Raw genomic sequence first — 18,659 nt, 5'->3', positions numbered from 1 at the left:
CCGAAGCCAGGAGACCAGTCCTATTTCCTACCATATGCTCCACCGTCATTAATTTTCTGTATGCCAATCATCTCGCTTCAGAGGCTCAACAGGCTCTGCCCCCTTCCCCACCCGCTGCTTCTTAGGGATGCTCAACTGTCACCGATGGGGCCCCAGGAACGAATCTCAAGACCCTTTGCAAATCAGATCATAAATAATGAACCGACTCTCTCATCAAAAGGGGAAAAAAAAGAACTTTTATTTTTTCTATTGCATAAATAATGGTAAATTAGACTCTTTTTTTTTAATAAGATTATATATTTACAGACAAGTTTAGATACAGAAAACATCTGGCACATATATGGCAGTCATCTTCCCTTTATACAGTAAGATAACATGTTAATAATATCGCTTCATTGGATCACTTAAGTTGCATGCCAAGTTCATTTATATTAATATTTACATTTGATATAAAGATATTTTTGTAATTTCACTAACCTGCTGTCTCACCACTTAATAGCAGAAAATCACCAACTAACACTAAATGAAGAAAACAAAACCAAACCAAAGAATGTAAATGAGGTAACGTGGGAAATTGAGATGCATGATTGACATCTGACTGGAACATTCTGGAAGGAGAGGCAAGAAGCTCCTGTTTAGAACAGTCTTTACCTGTGCTTCTGAGACACCCAGCATGTAGGGGTTCAAATCCCAGCCATTTACATATGTGCTTTGAGAATAATGACCTGTCCCCACCCATGAACCACAGCTCTCCCACACCTGACTGGACCAGACTTTCAGAGTCTGAATGGATTCCATGAGCATTACCTTGGTTCTAGTCCTTGGACAATAAGCTTCTTCCTGAACTCAGAATTTGGGCAAGAGAAGTCAGCCCCATCCCTGAAGTCACTGGAGAGCTCCTTAAGGTTTCCTCAGAGTCCTTGATCTATATGGACTTGGACCAGGAGTTGAGAGAGTACTTTCTCAACAGGTCTTTTTAGAGAAGAACAATGGGGGTGCCTGTAAACATCGACTAGATCTCAGGCTGCCTCAGGGATTAGGAACTCAGAGCAAGAACTATGGTTTTTTATCATTCCCATTGTTTTGTTTAGGAGACAAGCTCTTACGCTGCAGCCCAGGCTGACCTGGAACTTACCATGTGACCAGGCTACTCTCTAACTTGCCACAGTCTTCCTGCCTCTGCCTCCCATGTTTGGAGATTGCATGTGTATGCCACCACACCTGACTCAAACAGGCTAGCAGGTGGCGTGAAGAAAAGTAAAGACTTGGGTACCGGGGAGCTGCCCCCTCCCTGCCTGTGTCTCTTTTGATGGTTGTAGCCTAGCTATGGCAGGCATCTATGTCCAGCTCCGGTCTCTGGCCATCTAAAGAACAGCTTCAGATTGCTGGTCCTGCACCATAGACTCATCATCCGCTCCCTGATGCTCATTAGAGATGGGAGCTTTCTGCCTTCTGTAGAATTATGGACAATTCCAAGCCAGGGCCACGTCCACTTGAACTACTTCCAAGTCCAGTGGCCGGGGGAAAGTAAGATGGTAGTGGTGGGGAGAAAGCATCCTCAGACAGATTTGGGAAGCATCATTTTTGGGGAATCTGGTTTTTGTCTCAACCTACAGACTCCTGAATTCAGATTCCATGTGACCCTTATCCAGGGGACCAAATCTCCTTCATTTTCAGGCTGGCCAAGACAAGGAGACACAAAAGCTCATCTTGACTCAGCAAGCTTTTGGGGAATAAACAAAAACGTCTCTCACCTGTGTGGCATGTTGGCTGGGAACCAGCAGGTACAGTTTCCTTTACAAACAGTGGACGGCCAAAAGGAACACACAGCTGCCTCTTGGGGACTCATGTCACAAAACCAGCTACCACCCCTGAAGGATGCCAAACACAGGACTTCTCAACCTTCCCTATTGGAGATGTATCTTTCCCTGGCTCCTAGCAGCAAGGATCCTATTTCTGGTTCCCTTCCCAAATGACAGTGCTGTATCCCCTTTGGCTTTTCTACTCTGCTTTCTGGCTCCTGTTCCCAGGTCTCAGAGCCTCGGGCAAAGCATGCTGGGATTGGCAGGGATCAGCATTCACCCAGAGGAGGTACTTGCCCCTTATTGGAGTCCACAGAGCTTGTGGCTAGGAACATGTTGATGGGCAGTGCCTGGCATTACATCCCCTGGATATTCCCAAAGTAGGCCAGATATACAGGGTCTAACATCTATCAATCAGCCCTTGAAAAACTTTCTGTCAGGTCCAAGGATGGAGCAAACATCCCAGGTGAAATCTGCATTCTCTGAAACATTCTTTCCTAGTTAGTCTGTGCTTTCTGGGAAATTCTAGTCCCTGCCTCCTTTCAATTAGATACTCCCCTCCCTATCCCTACTCGTGTGTGTGTGTGTGTGTGTGTGTGTGTGTGTGTGTGTGTGTGTGTGTGTGTGTATGTGTATTATGTGTATGTGTGTGTTTTCACACGTAGCTCAGTCCAACTTGTTTTGTAGAAGAGGCTGACCTTGAACTCCTATTTCAAGTCCCTGCACCTCCCAATTGCTGGGATTATAGGCATGTCCCATTCATTACCCCTGCTTGCATAAATTCCAAAAGAACTGTTTTGGAAGCTAAGACATTCCACCCAAGGAAAAGGTTGACACTAGATCATGGGGATCCTCAGTTGACAAACTAGCCGAGATAGGAGCTGGGTAAGTAATGTTGGGGTACAGGGGGCTGTTTTTGTGCAATTGGGAAAAAAAACCCTGATTTTTCTTTCCCCTTTGAGTGGGAAGGAGTCTCATTATATTAGCTCATGCTAGTCTGGAACTCTGTATGTAGCCCAGGCTTGCCTAGAACCTAACTATTTAATTCAGACTGGCCTTGAACTTGCTCCGCAATCCAGGCAGATGTTGAACTTCAATCCTCCTGCCTCAGTTGGTCAAGCGCCAGGAATTACAAGCATGCTCTCCCACATCTGGCTGAATCAACCATTCTTTGTGGTACTTTAAGTTTGAACCAATATTAAATATAAACCATTGGTGTTAACGCGATGGTAATGCATTTGCAGTGAGCGTAGGATCTGAGGAGAAGGCTTAGTTAGCTGGTACACCTGTCCCCTTCCTCCAAACCAACTGTGTGTGGCAAGGCCACAGAGCTGAGAACAGTCCCCTGAGTGTTAGTCCAAGTGCAGATGGAATGAAGCTAAGCAATTGTGACATTTACATGAGCATGGGGATGGGGACTGGGTGAGGTGGCCTAGCTTCTCCTCTATTCTGTCCTGACTATGAATAATTCAAGTGAAAAATGGTAATGGCTGCATAGCTCTTCTATTTCAAATGGATTTTCTCCTCGTGGAGGAGGGGAGCCAGGGAATCAATGTGGAGGGAAGGAAAATGGCCTTGAGTTCTGGACTCTCAGCCCTGTAGGGCATCCTGGAAGAGGCCAGTGGAAAAAATACTGATCTGAAGTTGTTTGGGATGGATGCTTCCCAGGAAATGGGGTTCTGTGGTCCTCCAGGTCATAGAAACAGTATGTGCCAAAGTCTAGAAGATTCATCGGAGCTCATCTGTATCGTCATCATAGCATTATATAAAAATAAGGACCCTTTTCACAAGAAGGTTCCAGACTCTCTGTGTATCTTAGGTAACAGGGTAGATAGGATAGCGGTGGACCTCTAGTGATATAATGTAGGAACATGACCTAATATGCTTTGAGGTACAAAACTTAGCACTTTCATCAAGGGCACACAAGGAAATAGTTCCACATACGACGCACAGCCAGGCATAGCCAAGTCAACTCAAGCCAGGAGGCACCCCCAACAGTCACCATGTTCATCTTCTGATGATGCCTTAATAGGGTCCCAGGGACACTACCAGTCTTAGATTCACAAACAATGTACACAACACTCTTTGATTTATGACCTGAGTCTGGACTTGAGCCCATAGGAGGAGAATGTAATAAAAGCCAACTGTCCCTCTCCCTGCTTTTAGATTTTTCCAATCACTTTGAGAGTCCACTGGCTGGGACTAGCGGCTGGGGGCGAGGCAGGATGCTCTCCTCAACATAGGCTGCCTTTCCTTTTCTGACTCCACTCTTTCAGATACCAGACCACTTGTCATGTAAACTTTGAGATAGGTGCAGGTATGGAAGATGCCTAGTAGATGTCCTGGTCTCTACATATACGTCACCCAGAACTTCCTGCCATCACTGAGCTTGCCCAAGAACTCCTGAGAACCACAGTTCCCCTAAGTTCCTATTACTGGCTTTCAGGAAGGAGAGTCTCAACAGGCAAGCAAGCAAATATTTTTAAAGATTGCAAGCTTAACATGTGTTTGTGCCTGCCAGATGATGGAGGGTGGTTTTATTCCTCTTATATGTAGATAATCTTGTTCTGGGAGGTGAGATAAAGGGTAGATAGAGGTGAGGAGGCTACCCACACAGGGCTTACTCCTTTGCTCCTGAGTTGGGGGAAGGACAAGTTTAAATACAATAGGAAAAGGTAGGGAAGTCATGCATACTCTTGGAGGTTAATTCCCCATCTCAGCAAGAGATGGATTCTGGGAGTCAGAGTCCAGGCAGGTCGGACCTAGAGCGTTCTTTAAGAAAGTGTTCCCTGTGTTTGTACCTTGGCAAACTCGGGGTGGATGCAATGTTTCCATGGCAACCTCTTATAGACACATGGTACTTGCACACATTCTGGAAGCCATTGTTTAACAATTCCAGGGTGGAGTTCCGACCGGGGATTCGGTCTATATCCGGGACAGTGAGGGAACAGCTTGTTTGAAGGTTACAGGAATTCAGAATCAGCTTGTCTTTCTGTCGCAGGTCAAATGCTATCCTAGCATCTTTCATTCATGGAGATCTGGGGGCTGTGGAGCTGAGCTGGTAGCAAGAATGAGCCAGTCAACCGAGGCACCCCATGGCTGGGTAGCCTCTATCACGGATTCCTAAGTCCTGTCACAGGCAAGGCAGCAAAGCATGAGGTCCCCGCCTCTCCAAAGAGGGTACCTCGGGTGCACATCGATGGCTTTCCTTGAGCATGGAAGGCAGAACTTTCTGGAACCATCAGCCAAACCAGCTCCTTTCCAGTTACTGTTGTGAGGATGTTGGGTGGCCATGAACCTCAGGGTAGCATTTGTGTGAACAGACCTGGGAGTAGGGCTGTCTGGAAAAGAAGCCCGACACCCTAAATAGGTCAAAGACAGATAATACAAGCAAAGCAGGTAGAGGGCAGGTCCACTTACGCACACTCTCAGCCCCCTGAGTCTAAGGGACGGGACGCCACTAGACCTGGTTTCCCGCACTTCTGTGTTCAGCCGCTGGGTGCTTCAGATGAGGAGGCTGCTGGGGGGGGGCGGGGCTTAACTTCTGGGCCATCGCAGAGAATCTGATGGCTTCTTTCCTGTTGTTCCTTGTAGGCAATTGGGAAAGACGCATGAGTTTTGTTCTTTGTTTTGTTTTTTTTAAAAGAGGGGATGCTCACACCCTTGTAGGGAGCAGGCTTTTCTTTCTTTCTTTCTTTTTTTTTTTTTTTTTTAAATCACATCTTGCTCATTGCTGAAGGAATCTAAACTCTTCATCTCTGGAGGTCAGCCTCCTTCAGTATGGGGCAGATGTTGGAGGAAAGCAACATTTGAAGAAATCTTTATGTTCCGCATTGGTAGCTAATCTCAGCTGCGGCATGGCATCTGCCCCCCTTCGGGTCCTTAGAGTCCTGCCCTTCTGGATGCATTCGCCTGGTTTCTTCTGTATGCTCCCAGGAGGGTGCAGTTTGGAGGTTCAAACATCAGCAAATGATAGGGAAGCATGCCAGCTATGTTTGCCTTCTGCATACATCTGGTAGAGAGAAGGCAATTGCCCCAGGAAGAGACGAGGGGAAGGGGGTAGGAAGTTGTGCAGTGTATTAATATTCTGTGTCTCTATCTGTTCTAGTTCAGGAGTCTGGTCCTAAGGGGACCATGGTGACTCAGCCTAGGGAAGAAACAGAAAGGGTAGGTTTGCAGAGGGCACCGTGAGAAAGGCAGGCAGGCTGCTGCCTGGATGTGCCAGACTCCAGGCAGTTTTATGAAGTGACTCTGTGCCCCTGTGGGCTCTTGGGACCTCCGACCTGCTCTCTCTTTCCTATGCTATGGCTCAAACCTAGTTTGACTTGTGCTCTTGGTGTATATAGTCACACCCTACAGTGGGAAAGTATCTACAGCTGCCCTCCACGCCACTGCATGGAGCGCTTGTGGGGGTGAACTAGAGGAAGACCCTAGAAGGAGACCTTGCGTGATCCCAGGCTAAGAAGGCAGTAAGGAGGGAGAAGAGATGGAAAGTAGGCTAGAGGAATATGCATCGCACCAAAAAAAAAAAAAAACCCTACCCAGCTGGCTGCATGGAGAGAGAGAGAGAGAGAGAGAGAGAGAGAGAGAGAGAGAGAGAGAGAGAGAGAGAGAGGAGATCCCAAAGCTGCTGGCGCCTCAGTGTGGCTGGAGGTTAGCGTGAGGAAGGAGAATCAGGGAGCTTCCGGCTGAGATCCGAAGAAGCAGAGCAGGACAATTTCACTACAGAAATAAAGACTCGGGCTCAGAAAAATACAAAGGGATTTAGCACATCTACAGATGACAATCCATAGATGACAAGCAATCTGACCACTCACGCTCGAAATTCATAGTGAATCTAGTTTTACTCAAAGAAAACAGACCCCTGACGTTGAGTTCTGTGATCTGGAGCCAAGTCTCTGTCCCATCAGCCACGCCCACTGACCTCTCTCTCTCTCTTTTTTTAATGCGTCATTGGCACAATCTGAATATCATGAGCTAGTAAGCAAAATACAGCACGTTGATCCTTCTTTTCTGCTCCGGGTTCTAGGTCTCTCTCTCTCTCTTAGTTGGGGAAAGACTCACTAAGAAAGTCCGAGGTGAGGGGAGAGTTAGATGTACACCAATCTTAACTTACAGATGTTGTCTAGTATGGTGACTCAGAGGGGCTCTGTTACTTCGGATGCCTGGGGTGTGGGCCTCCTCGCCCCAGGCTCAACCCTACCCCTACCCCGGCTGTTTTACCCTCTGCTCCCAGGAAGCAGGGATGGGCGTGAGCTCGAGGACAAGTTCCTGTTCAAAGCAAGCAATTAGGGAAGAACGGCATCACACATGGAGAAGTCTCTCGTCTGTCTATGTGTTTGGGTTATAGACACACCCAGGTTATGGATTTTTTTTTTTTTTTTTTCCTCTAATGGTGCACAGGCAAGAAAGCTGGGAGCCAGGCTCTCTGCAGATTCCAAGATGCTGGTGCGGGATGGACTTCAGAAAGCCGAGTGCCATGGAAACCAACTGAGAGCGCCCCAGCTCTACTAACAGGAGTCCTGTAGAAAAGGCAATAAGAATAGTAGTGACTGCAAGGAGCTGCGCCCTGCTTAATGGCTTGCCCCCTCATGCCTTGGGGGGAAGGGTCTCCACGGGGTGGAGGAAGGAAGCCAGGGTGAGATGGAAAGTTCCCCTTTCTGCAGCAACCCAGAAGTCAACCTCAGCGGGGAGTCTCTGTGGATCCCTGGGTTGAAAAGAATTGGGTCCTGGATGGAGGTGAGTGTTGTTCACACCCGTCTTTTCTTTCTTGCTCTCTGGTGCCACCGCGATTACCTGGATGGCTACTGGAATTCCAAGACGAAAAGAAAGCAGTATTTTTCTCCCCCTTCGGAGTTGCTACTGGCGGTTGAAGCAATAATTGAGAACTCCTGGCTATTTATTGCATTGGGAGGAAACAAAACCATGAAAGCATTGAAGACAGCCCTTTAGTGTCCCTGCCAAGGAGATGGAGTTGATCCGTGACCCCGGTTGCGCTGCAAACTTGAGTTCTTTCCTAAACGGTACCAACACCTGCATCCATCCATAGGTCCAGATCTCCCGTGTGGAGGAACAGAGTCTGCCCGCGGGGCATGCACATGCGCGGTGAGCTGGCAACGCGGTGTGGCTGGTGCGAGGCTGTTACTCCATGCCGCTCCGCAGGATCTGGTTGGCTGCGATCAGCATGACGCTTATGATGAAGGCCATGGCGAAGGCGCATATGAGGCTCTTGCGGACGCAGGTCTGTCGGTTCTGTTTCTGTGAATGAACTGGGGTCAGGGTGGAGAGGAGAGAGAACAGAGAGAGATCTTGAGACAGGTTGTATGTTTTCCATATGGCATAGACTGTGACTGATCTAATCGGGTGCCGTTCCTTGGGTATCGCCTACCTGGTTTTTTTTTTTTTTTTTTTTTTTTTTGAGACAGAGACTCTTAACCAGCTGGGAACTTGCCTAGTAATCTAGGTTGGCTGTACAGTGAGCCCCAAGTGACCCACCCGTCTCTACTGCCCCAGTACTGGGATTACAAGCGCACACCACCACAGCTACGTGAAAATCAGGTTCTCATGCTTGCAAGCATTTTACCAAACTGAGCTGTCCTCACAGTGTTCTTTTGGAGACTCAATTACCTCTCCCTAGTGGTACCCGTTGGGGACCAAGTCTTCAACACAGCAACACCTCACAAGACACCTCATAGCTCAACAGGACACAAGGGGTGGGTGGGCAGGGGGTGGGGTGAGGTTGATACAAAAGGGATTGTCTACTTCATTGTAGACAGTCCCTGAATCAGGTCTCTGGGAGTTCACATCTTAATAAGCTCTTCTAGGGTCTGGGCAACTTTCAGTTGTTTTGATAGACCTGGGTGGAGGTTGAATTGCCAGAGACAAAAGAGGTGTGTGTGTGTGTGTGTGTGTGTGTGTGTGTGTGTGTGTGTGTGTGTTTGTAGTGTGTATATGATTTATGCGTGAGGTGTTGGGAAACATGGTCTTTCAAATTCAGCTGTTAAAGAAGATTAGGGACTTGGGATAAGGCTTGACCAGGAGAGTGTCAGCTGTGCGAGTATGAGGACCTGAGTTCGAGCCCCAGCACCCACATTACAAAAGCTCGACATGATGGCAAACACTTGTGGTCCCAGAGCTGGAGTGGAAGAGACAGGCAGATCCTGGAGCCCACTGGCCAGCCAGCCCAGCATACTTGGTGAGTTCCAGACCAGCCAGGTGCATCAGGCATCCTGAGGAGCAATACCCGAGGTGGACCTCTGGCCTCCATGGACTCGCACACGCACACAACGCACACATACGTGCACACGTGCACCAAGAGGACTGGCAAAGCCAGGTGGGGTGGTGCACTCCAGTCACGCCAGCTACCTGAAGGCTGTCCGAAGAACGGCGACTCTGAGGCGTGATTTGGCTCCAGGGCGAGACTCTGCCTCAAAACACAACCACAAAGCATTCAAACGCAAACAAACGAACAGGGCTGACAGCATGGCTCCATGGGTGAGGCAGCCTGTCATCAGACCTGACCACCTGAGTTTGCTCCTTGAGAGCCACATGGTAGAAGGGTGGAAACTGGGACTGGAGAGATGGCTCAGCGGTTAAGAGCACTGGCTGCTCTTCCAGAGGTCCTGAGTTCAATTCCCAGCAACCACATGGTGGCTCACAACCATCAATAGTGAGATCTGGTGCCCTCTTCTGACACACAGGCATACTGTATACATAATAAATAAATAAATAAATAAATAAATCTTTAAAAAAAAAAAAAGAAGGGTGAAAACTGACTCCTGAGAGCCGGCCTCTGATGACCACAAGAGCGACACCCCACATCCCCCCCAACCCCCCAACACACACACACACACACACACACCACTAACACAGTAAATTAAATAAGCAAATAAAGAACGTTTAAAAGAAGCAAATGGATAGAAGACCGGAAAGAGGAATGGACCAGTTAGGCCCCTCAAGAACATGAAGCCCAGTGTCATACTCCAGCGTCCCCCACATTGTTGGGACTTTCCCCAAACCCTGTAGCAAGAACAGACTACGAAGAAGAAGGAGTCAGGCCATGCTTCCAAAGGCAAGAAGAGCTTTCCCTGGAAGAAAGGATCCCAGGGCTTGACGAGGACTCTGAAAATGACTGTCAAGCCAGATTCACAGTGAGCCTGTGCCACCCCCCCCTGGCCCCCCCTCCCCAGCCACCATTCTGGCTTCCTCTCCAATTGGCCGAGATTCTTTTTTATTTTTTTTTTTGGCCAGACTTTCCTAAGTCTCATCTTGTTATCTTTAATCCTCCTGGATCCACCAGGCTTGTGCTTCCCTTGGGTGATTTAAGAGTATTTTTTGTGGTTCGATTCTCCACTTACTGATGAACTCTGGGTTTTAAGTTCTTAGCAGGGGGAGGAGATTTTGCTCGGTGTGGGGATGGCCTGCTTCTGGGAGTTGGCACACAGGAGAAGAAAAAAAATGCCAACTCCTGGAGAGGGCAAAGGAGATGGAGTTCAAGAAGAAAAGGATGGGGCGGGGGTGGGGGTGGGGGTGTAGCTCAGCGCTTTCCTAGCATGCCCGAGACCCTGGGTTCCATCCCCAGCCTTGCAGCCTTAAGTAAGGGTGGCGGTGTGCACCCAGGAGGTGGAGACAGGCAGATCAGATGTTCAAGGTCATCCTTGGCTACAAAGCAAGTTCTAGCCCAGCCGGGGATACCCGGAACCCTATCTAAACAAGCAACGAACCCGCAACAAGAAACGGAATGGAAATGTGCTCCTGGCTTGTTGAGGACCCGCTAATATATATTCTAGGCCCGTGCCTTTGTAGAGATTGTCCTGGCAGACTCCATTCTGAGGGTTTGCGGAAAGGTTCGGCAACAGAAAATACTGTGGCTGGCCCAAGTGGGGGGAAGGCGGCCACGAAAACCTTTCTTTTTGAAGGATACTCAGGAAGCAAAGTGACAGGTTACAGGCTTTTATCTGTTAGGTTAAGGTGTGGCTATGAAATGTGTGAACACATGGCCCCCTGCTGGTGGTGCTGTGTGGGGACGCTTCCGGAGATGGGACTGGGGGGGGGGAAGGGGGTGTAGAGGTGGGGCGGCGGGGGGGGGTGGGGTGTGTGGAAATTGAGGGTTACACACAGCACACTTCCTGTCATGGGCCCTCTGTTTCCTGATCCTGGCCTACCTAAGCAAGGTCTTCACGCAGTCAGTGACCGAGCTGCCTCGATCCCAACCCCCACCCCGCTGATGGACTGTATTAAACTACGAGACCAAACAAATCTTCCCTCCCTTGACTGGGTCTGGTGAGGATTTCGGTCACACAGATGAGAAAGGTGACGAGCAAATCCCAGCAGGGTCCCTTCCACTTTGATCTCCGAATCCTTCAAAGCACGGGGAAGGGAGAGAGCTAAGAAGGGCCTGGGAATCCAGACAGGCGTGTCCAACCTTTTGACATTGTGAAACAATGCTGGCCTCTATAAAGTTCACGCTAGACAACTGTCCTTTTTTTTTTTAATCACACGCCCAAACAATACAATGCTTTAACTAACTTTACAGTTTTGTGTTGGGCTGTATCAGCTGCAAGCCGGGGCATGCCAAAGTTAGAACGATGTCAGAGAAGCTGAGGAGACCTTCTAGAACATTCTGAGGCCATAAGTAACTTGGAAGCAGAACTGAACTGAAGCCTGTAAGTCCAACTTAGTACAGGGTGGAAGATGATTTTGCAGTGAATCTGGACATCTCCAGAGAACAGAAATTGTATGGTAGAGCAAAAATAGAATGTCTTTTGTGGCTGAACCTAGCACTCAATTTCCCTGGGCCTCAGTTTCCCTATCTATAAAATGGGGATAATAAGAGTCAACTTGGGAAGAGACTGAAAGGCAGAGAACTTCCAAGGATATTGCTTGTGCCCAATTCACACTGACTCTCCCCTTTAAAAACCCAAGTTTGTTTATTTCGTATATGTGGGCGGGCATGTGTGTGCAAGTGTGCAAACAACCACCTTGGGTATCTTTCCTCAGGTGCTACCCACCTTCTTGTTGAGATAGGCACTTGCTATTTAGGCTAGACTGACTAGCCCCCATGGCTGGAGTCACTGCCTTGGCCCCATTGGGGTTACAGGTGCCACCATGCCCTGCTTGGTTCACGTGGGGTCTGGGGATGGACTTTGGGCCCTTACGCTTGCAAGGCAGATACTTTATAGACTGAGCCCTAGATTTCATGTCCATTTATTGAGCATCCTCAGTGAGTTGGTTACTGTGTTTACTTTATGTGTGTGAGGCGCACAAACTTGGATCTCACGCTGGCTGGGTGTGGTGTCTTTCGGTAGATGCAGGGCCTCCAGCGTCAAGCAGCCCAGGCCAATGTGACAAATAACAGAGATGGGATTTGAACCCATGCTTTGCTCTGCCTTGCAAGTTCAAAACCTCTGCATACACGTCCTCCCCCCCCCCCCCGTCCCTCCCCCCCCCCCCACCTTCTGCTTGCTGACAGCAAAGAGGTGTCAAACACTTGGTGTGGCTGGCAGGCGCCTGAGCCGGGACTTGATTTATTTTCTTGAGACTCTCTTAAGGTCATTGACAATTTTGTATTTGCATTGCATTATATTGGATCAAATAAATATGATTTGTTCTTAGTGTATATTCCTTTCTTGTTGAGTCCTGGGCATTGAACCTCGAGCCTCGTGTATGCTGGAGAAGTGCACCTACCACTGAGCTACAGTCCCACCCCTGACTCTTTAATTTTTTTCCTTGTGACTGTTGTTTTGGAGACAGTATCTTACTATGTAGCCCAGGATGTCCTTCAGCTTGCAGCAACTGAGGCCAGAGGCTGTCACAGCATTCCGGACTGTCTGGAATTGAGGTATGAGGCAACTGGCATGTTTATTTATTTACCTATTTTGCTTTATTTTTGTGTATGCCTATGTATACCATATGGTTGTGGGTTCCCAAGGGGGCCAGAAGAGGGCACCAGATCCCCAAGAACTGGAGTTACAGGAAGTTATGAGGCACTCAGTGTGGGTGCTGGGAACTGAACTCCAGTCCTTTGCAAGATCAGCTTGTGCTCTTAACCACTGAACTGTCTTCCCAGCCCTTTACTTTATAGCTGTACTTACTAAACTTGCTATGGCCCCAGCGGGCTTTGAACTCATCATGTCTCTCAGGCTGGCACTTAGGAGTTCTGAGAAAGTCTAAACTGAACCTCAGTTTCCCTTTCTGTAAAAGGCACTAACAGTAGGCGCTCCAGGCACTGAAAGAATTCATTCAGAAGCTGGGGACATGGTTCATTCCATAAAGTATGTGTCACACAAAAAGGACCTGGATTGAATGACCAAAACCTATGTAAAAAGTTGAACTCCATGTTCACGTGCTTGAACTCCCAGTACCAGGGGGGCAGAGACAGGTGGATCCCCAGGGCTCACCAGCCAGTCAGTCTAGCTGAATTGCTGAGCTCCAGGTGAGTTAGAGAAACCCCCATCTCTTTAAAGGTGAAAGTGAAACCTTAGTCTGACCTCTGGCCCACACACGTGTATACACACATGCATAAAACTTAAAAATAATGAAATAGGATGAGCAGTGGCGGCACACACCTTTCATCCTAGCACTCAAGAGGCAGAGGCAGGCGGATCTGTGAGCTCGAGGCCAGCCTGTACCAGAGTGAGATCCAGGACAGCCAGGACTGTTGCACAGAGAAACCCTGTCTTGAAAAACCAAAATAAATAAATAAATAAATAAATAAATAAATAAATAAATAAATAAATAAAATAAAATAAAAATGAAGCAAAACCAAATCACTACAAAGATCAATGAGGTGTCCCGACTGAAATCTATGCACCACCATAAATTGCTAGAGAAACACGAGCCTGCCTGCTTGTCTCCCCTGGAGCCAGAGGAAACGCCTGCTTGTTTATTCTCCGGTTCTGCAGCTTCGGGTGCAGAGCTGAGCGCACCTCAGATGCTCCCAGGTCTCCTTGGAGCTTCTGACCATCACCAATTCTTCCTGAGCCACTGCTAGGCTCACCTTCCCATTGCCCTGTTTGGTGTGCGGCTCCCTCCCTGCTCGCTCCCTGCAACCCTCCTGTGCTGGCTGCCATCCCAGGAGTCTCAGGCTCCTGCTGCCTCATTCAGCCTGAAACACCTCATCTCCCTCCTGATCCCTTCTTGCTGACTTCTCCTTATCTCTTCCCCTCTCCTCTCCTCCCCGCCTCCCCTCCCCTCCTCTCCCCTCCCCTCCCCTCCTCTCCCCTCTCCTTCCCTCCTCTCTCCTCTCCTACCCTCTCCTCCCTTCCTCTCCCCTCCCCTCCTCTCCTCTTCTCTTCCCTTTCCTCTTTCTGACCCTCCCCTCCCTTCTCCCATTTTACTGTGGTGCTGGACTGTTGAACCTGGGGCCCCACACATCTTAAGCAAACTCTCTGCTACCCAGCTCCCTCCTTTATTTCAATAACCCAACTCTTAATATCGGCTTATTAATCTAACTACACAGTTCACACATCAAGAAGAAGACACTTCTAAAGTTGTATAACCATCATCCCTGTAAAGCACAGGAACATTTCCATCACTCGAAGAAGACATCCAGTATGCATTAACAGCATTTATCATTCTCCTCTGTCCTCAGCCCGAGGCAACCACTGACCTTTCTAGTCTGATGGATCTGCCCGCTCCACATGTTGCATGGATAAAATTGCAGGATGTAGGACTCTTACGTCTCCTTCTGCTCACTTTACACACTGGAGGTTTGTTTGTGGGATGGGCTGCATCAGCATTTCATTTTTTAAAATTTTGAGACAAGGTCTCATGGAGCCTAGGCTGGCCTCATACTCACTATGCAGCCAAGGATAACCTTGAACTCCTGATCCTCCTGCATTATCAGGCATGTACCACCATGCCTGGCATCATCTCATTTCTTTCTACTGATTAATAATATGACCTAATACATTTTTTATAAGTTCATTACGTAGGGGCATTTGGATGGTTCTGATTTTTTTTGTCTATTATGAACATTTGTATACATGGGGTTTTGTGTGTGCTTGTGTATGTGTGTGTGCAGATGTATAGGTGCTTTCTGTTTGAGGGTGTGTGCGCGTGTTCACGTGCACAAGGAAGCTCCAAGTTAACACGATCTCTTGGAAAACGTTTTATCCACTGACCCATCTCTACAACCCCCATGTACATATTTTTGGGTAGCCATGCCTTCTGAGTTCCCTTGGCTATAAACTTGGGCATCAGATGGCTGTTTTATATATCAATCTCGTGTTTACTCTTGGAGGAGTTGGCTCTGTCAGGGATCGTCCTTTTATAGATTGCTTTTCTGTCCATCTTCCCATTATATTTCAAGTATTCTTTTTAGTAACCGACACATGAGGCGAGGAAGTGGTCTGCGGGAGGCTGATGTAGGATGTACCTCTAGAGCCGCTCATTGCTCATCCCCACCCCTGCCCCAAACTTGCTAACCAACCCTGATAAACCAACAGACCCTGCCTGCTGGCAGGACCTGGCTTTGCAAGGGTTTGCTTTAGTGATGGACTGTCTTTTTAACACCAGTTCACACAGCTCCACGTGGTAAGTGACAGGGGGTGGCTCTGGGATTCTTCTCTTGGAGACAGTGATCTGCATAGACAATAACATTGGAACCTATGGGTCCAGTGAGTATGTAATCCCTTTGCTTCAGTGTGGATGCTGGCAACTGGGCTGCCTGTCTGTAGAGGTGATGGCTTGGGAGCGAGGCGAGCCGATTCACGGTTCTGGTGCAGATTCTCCCACACTAGCATGTCCAGTAGGAACTCTGAGGTCCAGGAATGGGTAAAGGGAGGGGTTGAAACCACTTCCAGCTCTGGTGATCCTCAGGATAAGCCAGGGCCAGCCATCCAGTTTGGAAGCTATAATTGCTTCCAGATCCCTTGGGTTGGATACTTGATGAATCTCCTGTGGTTTCAATATAAGATGTCCCTCATAGGCGCATGGGTTTGAACATGTGGCCCCCAGCAGGTGGAGCTGTTTCAATTTGGGGGAAACTGTGGAACCTCCTTCAGGAGGTGGAGCCTTACAGGAGGAAGTGGGTGCTGGTGAGAGGGGACATGAAGTTCGGAAGCCAAGCCCCACTTCCTGTCTACTCTCTGCTTCTCGGCCTATCAAGACATGAGGTGTCTCAGACACAGGCTCCTACTCACATGAACCCCTCCCCCCCACACACACATCCTGCCTTCCCCACCATGATGAGCCACGCCTCTTCAAACTGTGAGATAAAATAAGCTGCTTCTTGTCAAGTGTTTGATCGCAGCCCGGAGAAAAGGAATAGCCGAGTCTATGAAACGGGCCCTGGACACAGCCTAAAATGGAGCAAACCGAAAGGGAGTTCTCTTTTCCTTTAAGAGAGAATTTATTCAAATTTATGCACCCATGTGTATGTACAGATGTGCAGGATGTCAGATCTGCTGGAGGTGGAGTTACAAGTAACTGTGAGCTGCCCCCAAACTCAAGAGCAGCATGTGCCCTTAACCACTGAGCCATCTCTCCAATTTTTTTCCATTAGATAGTGTGTGTGTGTGTGTGTGTGTGTGTGTGTGTGTGTGTGTGTGTGTGTGCATGCCTTTGCATCCAAGGGGCCAGAGGAGGGCATCTGATCCCTCAGAGCTAGAGTTGCAGGTGTGCCTATGAAGCCCAACTTGCTTTGGACCTAGGATCTAAACTTCAGTCCTCATGATCCTGCAACAAGCATTCCTAACCACTGAGCTATCACTCCAGCCCAGAAAGGGAATATAGAAATATATATATATATGCCTTGATGATATTAGGTGCCACCACCAGATGAGACCTGCGGGTACTAATGGAGGATGGAGCTGTAGGGAGTGGACTAAGGTTGGTGTTTTAATGATGCTTTTGTGGAGAGCAACCTCTACTTGTACAATTAGAAGCTGGTTCACTTTGTACCACAAAACCTCACTCTCCTTCTCTTGGCTTTTCTTTCCTTCAGACAGCTGTGCCTTGCTTCTGAGGGTCCTACCCTGGGCTCCTGGTGTACAGGTCAGGCATGGTGTTGACCTTCCAAATATCTTTCCCTTCCTTTGGATGACATCATGCTTACTCTGTATCTGGGATCTGTACTACTCCGTGGGATGAGACTCTCAACCCCAGTGTCCTTCCCTTCCTTTGGATGACATCATGCTTACTCTGTATCTGGGATCCGTACTACTCCGTGGGATGAGACTCTCGACCCCAGACTTCACCTTCTACCCCATCCCAAGCCAGAAGGGTCAAGAATGGTGTCCACAGCTCCTGGTTTGTCTGAGGTGGACACAGGAGCCAAATAGGTTTGAGAAAGAGCCCTTTTGGGGGTGAGGATGAGTCCTGGAAGGGGAATCGTGTTAGCTTCCGAGCTTGGCCAAAAATGAAGTCAATAGAAAGGAAGGGAGAAGACAGAGACAGGGAAGCAGAATTGAAGATGAAGGAGGAGGAGAGAGGAGGGAGGAGAAAGAGAATGAATATTGAGGAGAGGAAAGATAAGGAAGAGGAAGAGGAGGGAGAGGAGTTGTTTTGTACACTTATCAAAAACAATTTTCTGGCTCTTTGGTATTGTAGAATCTCTACTGGTTCTCAGAAAAAATTTCTACAAGGTTGTAGAAAGCCTAGCGAGTCCCCACACAGAATAAAAACTCCTTAAGTTCCAACTGATGCCCTAATCTGTTTTCAAAAGCCGCCTTCTAAGCTTTCCACAGGCTACCAGCCTCAGCTCCTCATTGACCTCCTCCTCAAGCCAAAGACTTGGGTTTTATTTCAGGAAAATCCCCGAGCAGGCCAGCTAGGAGCAGATGGCGTGGGTGACATCTTGTGCCCTCTTCATTTGGATGGCCCCAAAGGATCCATAATGAATTCCTAGGTGACCAGGCAGCTTGCATGATCCAGGTGAGCACTTGATGGCCTGACAGGAACATTGTGACTGCAGAAAGGATGACTGGTGACCTTGGACCTGACCACAGAATTTTCTCTGACCTTCCACAGTGCCTCATGTTTGTATCTAAGCATAGCTACTATTGCAAAATCCTCGAATTGAACAGATAAGAAAAAACAAAACCCAGCCGGGCGGTGGTGGCGCACGCCTTTAATCCCAGCACTCGGGAGGCAGAGCCAGGTGGATCTCTGTGAGTTCGAGGCCAGCCTGGACTACCAAGTGAGTCCCAGGAAAGGCGCAAAGCTACACAGAGAAACCCTGTCTCGAAAAACCAAAAAAAAAAAAAAAAAAAAAAAAAAAAGAAAAAACAAAACCCAGAAAGGCCAAATGCCATGAGAATCACACAGCGTGTTACATGTCTCCTCAGCGTGACTGTGCTGGCTAATATCAATTAGCACCTTGACTGGATCTCCAGTGAGCCAGCAGGCAAACCTCTGGGCATACCCATGGGAGAGACAATCTTGATTGGGTTAATTAAGGTGGGAGGAGCCCTAAAAGTGGGCGGCACCATTCCCTTGGCTTGGATTTGCATGAAGAGGGGAAAGCTAGGTGACCAGGGGCATCCATTACTCCTTGCTTCCTAACTGCAGGTACAATGTGTCAATGTGTCCAACTGCCTCATGCCTCTGGTACCTGGGCTTCCTCAACATGGTGGACTGTAGCCTGGAACAGTGAGCCCAACAAACCCTTTCTCCCTTATGTTGTTTGGGTCAGAATATTTTAATCACAGGGACAGGAAAATTAACCAAGACAGTGGTCAAATGCCTGACAGAAAGAAAGAAAGAAAGATTAATGTTGGCTTAATGGCTTCAGAGATTTCAGTTCAGTCTCTTGGTCCCACATACATGGGCAAAAGATTATGGTGTAAGAAGTAATGGCCGAGGAGAGCTGTTCACATCACATCATAGCTGACTAGGAAGCCCAGAGTAATAGAA

At 48.3% G+C, this 18,659-nt stretch overlaps 1 protein-coding gene across 2 annotated transcripts in view; it reads right to left on the bottom strand.

The window, feature by feature from the left end:
• Positions 1–220: 220 nt before the first annotated feature.
• Positions 221–18,659, bottom strand: part of Caln1 (calneuron 1) — a 467,294-nt gene continuing 448,855 nt past the window's right edge. For both annotated transcript variants that reach the window (XM_016002519.3, XM_006971342.4), the window contains one exon: positions 221–8,071. In XM_016002519.3, coding sequence (XP_015858005.1) covers positions 7,944–8,071 — 128 coding nt within the window. In that variant the 3' untranslated portion in view covers positions 221–7,943. The remainder of the gene's footprint in view (positions 8,072–18,659) is intronic.

The sequence above is a fragment of the Peromyscus maniculatus genome, chromosome 23 (genome assembly GCF_049852395.1).
Source record: "Peromyscus maniculatus bairdii isolate BWxNUB_F1_BW_parent chromosome 23, HU_Pman_BW_mat_3.1, whole genome shotgun sequence".
In the NCBI taxonomy this organism is placed as follows: Eukaryota; Metazoa; Chordata; class Mammalia; order Rodentia; family Cricetidae; genus Peromyscus; species Peromyscus maniculatus.
The sequence above is the reverse complement of the archived record's forward strand: the minus strand, read 5'-3'. Positions and strand labels throughout refer to the sequence as shown.